The sequence below is a fragment of the Amblyraja radiata genome, chromosome 26, assembly GCF_010909765.2.
Source record: "Amblyraja radiata isolate CabotCenter1 chromosome 26, sAmbRad1.1.pri, whole genome shotgun sequence".
Lineage (NCBI taxonomy): Eukaryota > Metazoa > Chordata > Chondrichthyes > Rajiformes > Rajidae > Amblyraja > Amblyraja radiata.
The window spans coordinates 36,691,171-36,701,714 of record NC_045981.1 but is presented as its reverse complement, the minus strand read 5'-3'; the positions used below and the strand labels follow the sequence as shown (position 1 = coordinate 36,701,714).

Below are 10,544 nucleotides of genomic sequence, written 5' to 3'. Positions count from 1 at the left end.
AAAACAAAGTGGATCTCTGAAAAATAAATTGCTCGATTGATAATTTATACGAAACAATACGATGGAACGTTATTCATCCCAGGAGGGAAATTGGTCTGCCAACAGTCATAAAACACAACAAGATACATGGAACGTGAAATTAAAGTGCAGAGTGGAAAGGATTGGGGGTGTGCAAATATTTAGGGTGGGCTGGGGGTGGAGTCTCAGTTTACCCCACGACAGAAGGGGGAGGAGTTGTACAGTTTGTGAGCCACAGGGAAGAAGGATCTCCTGTGACACTCTGTGCTGCATCTTGGTGGGACCAAGATTCTGAGACCTGCAGGTACATTTAGTTTGCCATGTGTACGAAAAATTACACAACTGAGGTGGACAGATAAAGTTGAAATGCAGAATGATTAAAGAACAGCCATGATCATATTGAATGGCGGTGCAGGCTCGAAGGGCCGAATGGCCTACTCCTGCACCTAATTTCTATGTTTCTATGTTTCTATGACCCAAGGAAGTGGAGGCCAAGTCAATGGATATTTTTACTGTGGAGATTGACAGATCTTGCAAGCGAGGAAAAGATAGGTAAGCCGTGATTGAATGGCGGTGTAGATTTGATGGGCCGAATAGCTCATCTGCTCCTATCATTTATGAACTTCTGAAGGGCTGGATGGCCTCTTGCACTTGTCTCTCTTGCTGGGCTCTGAATTGGCAGCAGGTGGCAGTAAGGAGCCAGGAACTGGGGGAGTTCCCGGTGCAGGTGAGGATGAGGCGGTGGTGAGTTTCCATTCACCTTGTGTTTAACGCAAGTCCCTGTCCTTCCCGCCATCTGTACACGTCCAAAAATCATTGTTTACATGAACGTAGAATAAAGGGGGTAGTAGACACTAAACTCTGGAGTAACTCCGCGGGGCAGGCAGGCAGGCAGCATCTGTGCAGAGAAGGAATGGGGTATCTTCAGGTCGAGACCCTTCTTCAGACTGGTGCAGGTTGGTGGGTGAATTGGCTGCTGGAGTTCGGGTCAAGGCGCAGCTTCGGGTGTTTGAGCCGGAGAAGGTTCCCGGGGAGGGGAACAGAGAGAGAGAGAGGTTTCACAACACAGGCACTAATGTTAGAATAGACGGGCTGTTACTGCATGTGCCGAGGGGGTGAATGAATGAATGAATGAATGAATGTCACCTGGTGGGAGTCCTCTAATGTTTCCGGGCAGAGGGAAGCGGGGAGAGTGTAGGGGAGACATGGAGTAACTCCGCGGGACAAGCTTGGGGTCGACGAGTCAGGGGAGAGGGAGAGGGAGACGGTGATGTAGAGAGAGAAAGAATAATGAATGAAAACATGTAAAGAAAGTAACGAGGATCAAGGATTGTTGGCCGTGGGTCGTTGATAACGAGTTATACAGACAATGAAACAACAGGACGACAGACGGATTCGGGAGGGGGGGGGGGAGGGAGAGAGAGGGGGGGGGGGGGGGGGGGAGAGAGGGGGGGGGCGAGGGTTGCAGAGTTAGAGTGGGGGCACTTGTTTAGGGAAGTGGTGACCGACTGGAGCTCTGGCTGACCGCACCAGCAGAGGGCGCTGCGGTTGTCCACCCCTAGACCATCTATGAGTCTGGTTCAGGACCAGGGTCTCCCCGCCCTTCACCTCCCCAGGTGATTCCCATCATCCCCTCCCTTAGCAAACGATTGCAACACCCACAGCCTTTTGATAGTCACAAAATGGTGGAGTTACCCCGCATATTCCCATTCAATCTTTTCCCCAATGGTCCACGCATTATCCCCCCCCCCCCTGGCTCTCCCCACTGGCTCTCTCCACTGGCTCTCCCCCCTGGCTCTCTCCTCTCCCCCCTGGCTCTCTCCTCTCCCCCCTGGCTCTCTCCTCTCTCCCCTGGCTCTCTCCTCTCCCCCCCCGGCTCTCTCCTCTCTCCCCTGGCTCTCTCCTCTCCCCCCCCGGCTCTCTCCTCTCTCCCCTGGCTCTCTCCTCTCCCCCCCCCCGGCTCTCTCCTCTCCCCCCTGGCTCTCTCCTCTCTCCCCTGGCTCTCTCCTCTCCCCCCTGGCTCTCTCCTCTCCCCCCTGGCTCTCTCCTCTCTCCACTGGCTCTCTCCCTGGCTCTCTCCTATCCCCCCTCCTCTCTCCCCTGGCTCTCTCCTCTCTCCACTGACTCTCTCCCCTGGCCCTTTCCTCTCCCCCCTGAAGCAGGGGCTCGACCCGCAACGCCCACAATTCTCCAGCCGCTTGTGTTTGGTTCCAGATTCCAGCAATTGTATTTTCTTGTTTCTCCGGCTGATTGCCGCTCCCTTCCGCCGGCAGAGAGGGCTCCGGTCGGACAAGGGACTGGATCTGAACCTCATCACCTCCCTGTCCACAGTTCAGTGATTCATTCAGGTCCCTCATGGGGGAATTCCTGATGATTGCTGTTTGTTCCCGAGATTTTATATCGGACTGGGCTTGTAATTGGCGCTAGTCCAGGTGTGCAAATACCACTGGAGCAACTCATCGGTCAGGCAGCATGTGTGGGTGAGAAAACATCGTCTGTCCAATTCCCTCCGCAGATGCTGCCTGACCCGCTGTGTCAGAGTTCCTGCAGCCTCCTGGACGATGGGATTTACAGCGAGTGGTTTACGTGGTGCCCCAACATTGACAGGAAAGATATCTGCAACTTTCCACAACGTCAGAGCATTCCACAGCACTTCAGTCATCGAGTCTGTTTTAAAGTGAAATTTAGATCAAAACTCTGGCAGGCAGTCAGTCAGAACTCGGCATCCTCGGCCACCACTTAATTAGCAATGTATCCAGGGACGGACATGCAGCTTCTGCAGGCGTGGCGCGGTGTGAAACTCCTGCCGCCTTCTTTTGTTCAGATGTGGGGTAATAAGTGTTTCCCTTTCTGCCCTACCTATGAGTCATTGCAACATTTTCTGTGTTTATAACTTGTTTTATTCCTAATTTCTGGATTTGGGGCTTTAAATTTTTTTATTTCAGTGATAAAACTATGAAAGATCAGAGACGGAAGTGGTCAGTCTGTTCCATGACCTTGTGTGGCCATTCAGTAAGTTGAGGACGAGTCTGGTCACCTCTCACCTGCTATAACTCCCAATCCCTGGATCTGCAGGTAAGGCCAAGGACCAGCACATCAACAACTGCTGTCAATGGCGACTCAGTCACCTCCACAGTTGTTATTGCTTCTTTATCTGCTACAGCTAACTGCTGATATCTACAGCAATGGTTATCTTAAAGCCTCAGTCTATTCTCTATCACACATTCTCCCCCAGTAATTTGAAGTATTTCCAGTTGCAATAGATAGCCATTATTCTGCAAAATTAACTACTGAAAACCAGGTTGCCAGGAGATGCCAGGAGATGCCAGCAGGTCAGGCAGCATCTGCAGAAGGTGGCATTTTTGGAGCGAGATTGTTTCTCTTCACCAAATGTTGCTCGGCCTGGTGAGGATTTCCAGCATTTTGCGTTTGTTTCCCAGTGCTGGGATCGGGCAAGGCTCTGACACACAGATTGGTTAATAAACAGGATAACTATGGGGACACAAGGAACTGCAGGTGCTGGAATCTTGAACAAAACACAAAGTGCTGGAGGATCTCAGCAGGTCAGGCAGCATCCGTGGAGGGGATGACTACTCGGGTCTAGGAACTGGTGGTGGGGTCTGAGCTGTTTGATAATTTGGACGAGGGGATGAAGTGTAATATGTTGGTGTTTGCAGATGATTCTAAGCCAGTGGGTGAGGAGGTTGCAAGCTTCAGACTAAGTGTGATCAGCAACTTGGACAAAGTGTTACACGTGTGTGTGTGTGTGTGTGAGGTTGGCTGAGGGTGGTGTCAGTGTGCAGGTTAGGGCATGTGAGTAGTAAACGAGGTCAGTCCTTGTCTCTGCGTGTTGCTGCTCCCTCTCTCCCACCATGGAGGTACAGAGGAAGGAGGGAGTGCAGAGATGAGACCAAGTCACAGCGTGGAGTTATGACCAAGGGTCCACAACTTCCTTCCTCCTCAGACGCTGCCTGACTTGCTGAGTGTTGGTTTGTGGCCCCTGGGGCCAGCGTTGTGGGCAAGGTGAGACTGGACCCTATCCTGGCCCCAGTCAGGAGCCCATAGCAGGGGGCCCCGTGTGTGGGTGGGCGTTGGCCCTTGCTGGGGTAAGGGGTTCCATTCAGCCGAGTCGTGGTTTAGAATAACTGGTCAATAATACTTTATTTGATTAGTGCAGGCTGGAGCTATACAACAACGTTAAACATTCAAACCAGCCAACACCAACTTCATCTTCAAAATCCAGGGTTAATCCACTGTAGTCACCGACTGGTCTCCAAAGCAGCCGGCCCAGCGTCCTGGCTCCAGAGGGGGTACAGCCCAGGGGGGGGGGGGGGGTTTCTCCCACAAGTGCCACCCCTCGCCTGTCCCAGTGCCCGGGGTAACGGCAGTAACCGGGCCGTGTGTGTGTGTGTGTGTGTGTGTTGTTGTGCAGGAGCTGGGGCAGCTGGGGCAGCTGGGGCTGTGTCCACACCGTTCACCAGGAGCCCCAGCCCAGCATCACATCAGCAGCTCGAGGTCAGCACCTTCAACGCAGCCTGTCGGTCAGTCCGCGCCACCAGCAGCCACAGCGACTCCCCCGTCACACGCACCAGCTCACGCCCACTGCCCACAGAAACACAGCGTTAGTGCAGGTTACACACGCATATACGCGCGCACACACACGCGCACACACACATACTCACACAGCACATACACGCGCACACACACATACACACACGCCCATTGCCCACAGAAACACAGCGTTAGTGCAGGTTACACACGCATATACGCGCGCACACACACGCGCACACACTCACACACACAGCACATACACACGCACACACACATACACACGCGCCCATTGCCCACAGAAACACAGCGTTAGTGCAGGTCACACACGCACACGCGCACACGCACATACACACACACACGCGCGCGCACACGCAAGCGCAGACGCACGCGCACACTCACACACGCACGCGCACACACTCACACGCACGCACTCGGCATGCGCGTACACACACACACGCACATTCTCACATACATACATACATGTACACACACAGGCATGCACATGCTCACACGCTTATACACAAACACAATATATGTGTCCGTGCCGACAGACAGCAGCTGGTATGACCACACGGAGTACTGTGGATGGTCAGAGGGAGTACAGCGAGATTTGTGGACTGCCCTGGGCTGCCGGCCACTCTGGGGCGTGGAGTGAGTAAGTGAGTGAGTGAGTGAGTGAGTGAGTGAGTGAGTGAGTGAGTGAGGACAAGGAAGGACTCGGGATGTGCAGGATGAACCGTCAGCCCTGATCCTGACTCGTGCCTGAGGCTCAATGAGCTGAATGGCCTCAGAATTAAAGGACATTCTTTTAGGAAGGAGATGAGGAGGAATTTCTTTTAGGAATTCCTGACGAATTTCTTTAGTTAGAGGGTGGTGAATCCGTGGAATTCATTGCCACGCACGGCTGTGGGGGCCAGTGGATATTTTTAAGGCAGAGATGGATAGATTCTTGATTAGTACGGGTGTCAGGGGTTACGGGGAGAAGGCAGGAGAATGGGGTTGAGATGGATAGAAACAGAAACATAGAAAAGAGGTGCAGGAGGCCATTCGGCCCTTCGAGCCAGCACCACCATTCATTGCGATCATGGCTGATCGTCCCCTATCAATAACCTGTGCCTGCCTTCTCCCCATATCCCTTGACTCCACTAGCCCCTAGAGCTCTATCTAACTCTCTCTTAAATCCATCCAGTCACTTGGCCTCCACTGCCCTCTGTGGCAGGGAATTCCATAAATTCACAACTCTCTGGGTGAAAAAGATTTTTCTCACCTCAGTCTTAAATGGCCTCCCCTTTATTCTAAGACTGTGGCCCCTGGTTCTGGACTCACCCAACATTGGGAACATTTTTCCTGCATCTAGCTTGTCCAGTCCTTTTATAATTGTATATGTTTCTATAAGATTCCCCCTCATCCTTCTAAACTCGAGTGAATACAAGCCTAGTCTTTTCAATCTTTCCTCATATGACAGTCCCACCATCCCAGGGATCAACCTCGTGAACCTACGCTGCACTGCCTCAATCACAAGGATGTCCTTCCTCAATTTAGGAGACCAAAACTGTACACAATACTCCAGATGTGGTCTCACCAGAGCCCTATACAACTGCAGAAGAACCTCTTTACTCCTATACTGAAATCCTCTTGTTATGAAGACCAACATTCCATTAGTTCGGTCATGATTGAATGGCGGAGTAGACTTGATGGGACGAATGGCCTCATTCTGCTCCTATCACCTACGTGCCCTCACTGCTGACGTTCCCCGCTGGCTCCTGTCGGAGGGGCCCGCCTGGGGCAGCGATGGGGCCCCACTCACCTCTGGTAATCCATGCCAACCAGGCTGATGCCATTGACAGCCAGGATGCGGTCTCCCAGCCTCAGTCTCCCGCACCGGGCAGCGGGGGAGCCCGGGACCAGCGACTTGATGTAGATCCCACTCAGGTTCAGCGGCGTGCTCTGTCACAACACAGGGACAAGGCTCAGCGTCACATCTCCCTCCCACAGAGCGACTGGAATCAGCAGCCTGGCCCTGGAGCCTGGTCCCCTCACCCCCAACTCCTCACCCCTGGTCCCCTCACCCCCAACTCCTCACCCCCGGCCCCTCACCCCCGACCCCGGCCCCTCACCCCCGGCCCCTCGCCCCCGACCCCTCACCCCCGACCCCTCACCCCCTGACCCCGGCCCCTCGCCCCCGACCCCTCACCCCCGGCCCCTCACCCCCGGCCCCTCACCCCCTGACCCCGGCCCCTCACCCCCGACCCCGGCCCCTCGCCCCCGGCCCCTCACTCCCAACCCCTCACCCCGACCCCCCAGCCCCTCACCCCCGACCCCTCACCCCGGCCCCTCACTCCCGACCCCTCACCCCGACCCCTCACCCCCAGCCCCTCACCTCCGACCCCTCACCCCTTGACCCCCGGCCCCATGACCCCTCACTCCCGACCCCTTGACCCCCGACCACTCATCCCCGACCCCCCACCCCTGGCCTCTTGCCCCCAGCCCCACACAGCACACCCTGCACGGGCACTGTGAGTGGGGGAGAACAGCAGGGTTCAGGGGACTAGGAATGGGTTATGGAGAATGAGGGGGGGGGAGAGCAGACAAAATGTTGGGGGTGAATAGAGGGGAGTGACTGAGGGTTGGGGTGTGACAGGAGTGGGGAAGTAAGCGGGGAATATTGAGGGGTACAGAGAGTGGGGGGGAGGAGGGAGGAGACAGTTTGGGGAGAGTGGAGAGGAGCGGTGAGAGCTGGGGGGCGTTGGGATTGGGGCAGGGGGTTGGGTGGGCTGGGGCGGTGAGGCAGGGGCGGGGGGGATGGGGTGGGGGGGGATTGGGGGCGTGGTCTCCCTCTGCCTCTCACTGCCACAGAGGAAGGAATGTCAAAGAGCCAGACATGTCCGTTGCCAGGGCGACAGCTTCCTGTCATTCACAATGGGTAGAGTAGAGTAGTCACAGGCCAGTCTGTGTCCACACGTCAGCCTCCGCACCGGACCCGCTACCCCCCCCCCACACAAACCCCTCAGCAGTAGCCCAGTACCCAGTACACACGGACACACACACACACACGTACAGACACATGCACTCACGCATAGACACACACACACACACACGGACCCATGCACACACAGACACACGCACATACAGACACACACACACACGGACTCATGCACACGCACACACACGGACACACGCACACGCACAGACACATGCACATGCACACACACGGACACAGACACATGCACACAGACACACGCACAGACACGCACGCACACGCACACAGACATCTCTACACCGCACAGGTCCGTTGTATTTCTTTATCCGTATCATGGTCCTCCTCCTTTGCCAAGTTTGTCAATTCTCCCAATCCCCGACTTTGGCAACTTTATAAACCTCTTCCATGAATTGAGCATTGAACATTGTCTTTAACTCCACGCTCCCTGCGGGGTTTTGGGTTGTAAAAGGCACGTGTTGTCTGCACTTTGTGCATCTTTGTCTACACAGTAACCACAGTTTACACGGCCATCTCTTCCCATCTGTTTCCCAATCACTCCTTCTGCACCTTTACAGTTTTCTTTGAGAGCCTGGTTTAGCACAGACACGCATCACATTCAATGCACGGGGGGGGGGGGGGTGACAGTGGGGGGGGGGGGGTGACAGTGGGGGGGTGACAGTGGGGGGGCGACAGTGTGGGGGGGCGACAGTGTAGGAACAGGGAGGGTGAGCTGGTGAGTGGTCTATACCAGCGTACACGGAGGTCCAGGCAGCAGCTCACGTTGGAATCTGCTCTCCGCAACATCCCAAGGCCACAGACACAGAATCACGGCCAAGTGATAAGCAGAATATTTTCCAGGACTGTGGTCATTGAGATTAGACACATCGCCTCCCTCAGGATGGGGGGGGATACAAGAGCTGCAGAAGTGGTGAGAGCAGAATGGGCTCTGGGGCAGTGCAGAGGGTCAAATCAGTTAGCCATGACCCTGGGTCAGAGGGGGGGGGGGGGGGTCAGCCAAGGTTCCTGCTCACCGTGGAATGAAACGTTATTTTACTTCTCGTGATCATGTTAAAGGAAGCATTTGAAGGAACAGGCGATGGATGGAAGGTCGATCAGAGATCACCATGAAAGCCAAGCAGTGTTGTTCCTGAACTACGGGACACAAAATGTTCTACATCGGCTGAATCTTGCCCAGTCTGTCTTGGAGAGGAGAATGGAGGAGAGAAGGAATGGGTGACGTTTCGGGGTGGACACCCTTCTTCAGACCAGAAACGTCACCCATTCCTTCTCTCCAGAGATGCTGCCCGTCCCGCTGAGTTACTCCAGCATTTTGTGTTTATCTTCGGTGTAAACTGGCATCTGCAGTTCCTTCCAATTCAGAGTATCAGCCAGTTACATGAAAAAGTACCCTCACCCTGAATAAAGCATGACCCTGCACAGTTACACAGTGATGGAACAGCTACACCGGGAGTGGTGAATACGCAGCCTGCCCTGTGAATACGCTGGGTTAGGAGGCGAGGGTGAGGTTTGCAGCAGATATCCTCACCTGTCCATCCACAAGTGCCAGGCCCAGACCATGATCTCCTCGCTCCAATTGGACAGTGAACACCTCATCATCCGTCTGGTCCTGCTGGGAGCTGGGACTATCTACAACGGGAGGCAAAGAACACGAGTGAACACTGGCTCTGCTCACAGCTCCGTGCAGACACACACTCTGTACCTGGCTGAGAACCACCCTCGGCTGAACCGTGACACCGAGCAGATATAATAACAGGCCGATAGAGGGAATGTGTATGTTGAGGGAAGCTGACAGGCTCTGAGCTGGAGGCAGTAGAAAGGGCCACGTGGGAAGGTTGTTTGTCTGAGCTTGTTGCCAGCTAACCCAGTGCCCGCTACAGTGTTCTACAGTCAGAGACTGATACAGTGTGGACAGGCCACATCTCTAAAGTCTAACCACATTCCTGACTACACGCTCATATTCATTGGTACATTTCTTTCATCACACTCTGTATAGAATATAGAGACATTTTTTTGGTAATAAACATTTTTTTCTGCTGTTATCATCACATAATAAAGAAAAGGCTGCAAAGACTGAGCGTGTCAGGCAGTGTTTGTGGAAACAACAACGGAGCTGCTGTTACACACAGAGCTCGGCCAGAGTGGCAGTGAAACGGTGATTACAACAGGACTGGTCACCTAAAGCGGTCGGTCATGTGACACAAACAGTGGTGGCTCTTACACTCCGTCTGAAGGGGAGCCAGAGGGCGGTGAATCTGTGGAATTCTTTGCCACAGACTGCTGTGGAGGCCAAGTCAGTGGATATTTTTAAGGCAGTGGATAGATAGATTCTTGATTAGTACAGGTGTCAGAAGTTATGGGGAGAAGGCAGGAGAATGGGGTTAGGAGGGAGAGATAGATCAGCCATGATTGAATGGCAGAGTAGACTTGATGGGCTGAATGGCCTAATTCTACTCCTATTCCTTATGACCTTATGAAGAAGGGTCCCGAACCAAAACGTCACCTATCCATTTTTCCAGGGATGCAGCCTGACCTGTTACTCCAGCACTTTGTGTCTTTCCGACTCAAAATAGGTGCCTAGCATTTGAAATTAAATGTCAATTTACCAAATTAGTGATATATGTGGGAACCATCTTCAAAGATGATGTGTTAGGGAATAGGAAAGGTTTATTTATGCAGAATCATAAAATCGCAAGTCATGGAGTCATAGAGTGATACAGTGTCGAAACAGGCCCTTCAGCCCAACTTGCCCACACCGGCCAACATGTCCCAGCTACACTAGTCCCACCTGCCTGCGCTTGGTCCATATCCCTCCAAACCTGTCCTATCCATGTACCTAACTGTTTCTTAAACAATGGGATAGTCCCAGCCTCAACTACCTCCTCTGGCACCATGTGTGAAAAAGTTACCCCTCAGATTCCTATTAAATCTTTTCCCCTTCCCCTTGAACCTATGTCCTCTGGTCCTCGATTCCCCT

The 10,544-nt window shown here is 53.7% G+C and overlaps 1 protein-coding gene across 1 annotated transcript in view; it reads right to left on the bottom strand.

Annotated features, from left to right (window-relative positions):
• Window positions 1-4,153: 4,153 nt before the first annotated feature.
• Window positions 4,154-10,544, bottom strand: part of LOC116988159 (ras-associating and dilute domain-containing protein-like) — a 29,616-nt gene continuing 23,225 nt past the window's right edge. The window contains exons 9-11 of the mRNA XM_033044720.1: window positions 9,096-9,196; window positions 6,377-6,516; window positions 4,154-4,620 (exon numbers count right to left, since the gene is read on the bottom strand). Coding sequence (XP_032900611.1) covers window positions 4,521-4,620; window positions 6,377-6,516; window positions 9,096-9,196 — 341 coding nt within the window. The 3' untranslated portion in view covers window positions 4,154-4,520. The remainder of the gene's footprint in view (window positions 4,621-6,376; window positions 6,517-9,095; window positions 9,197-10,544) is intronic.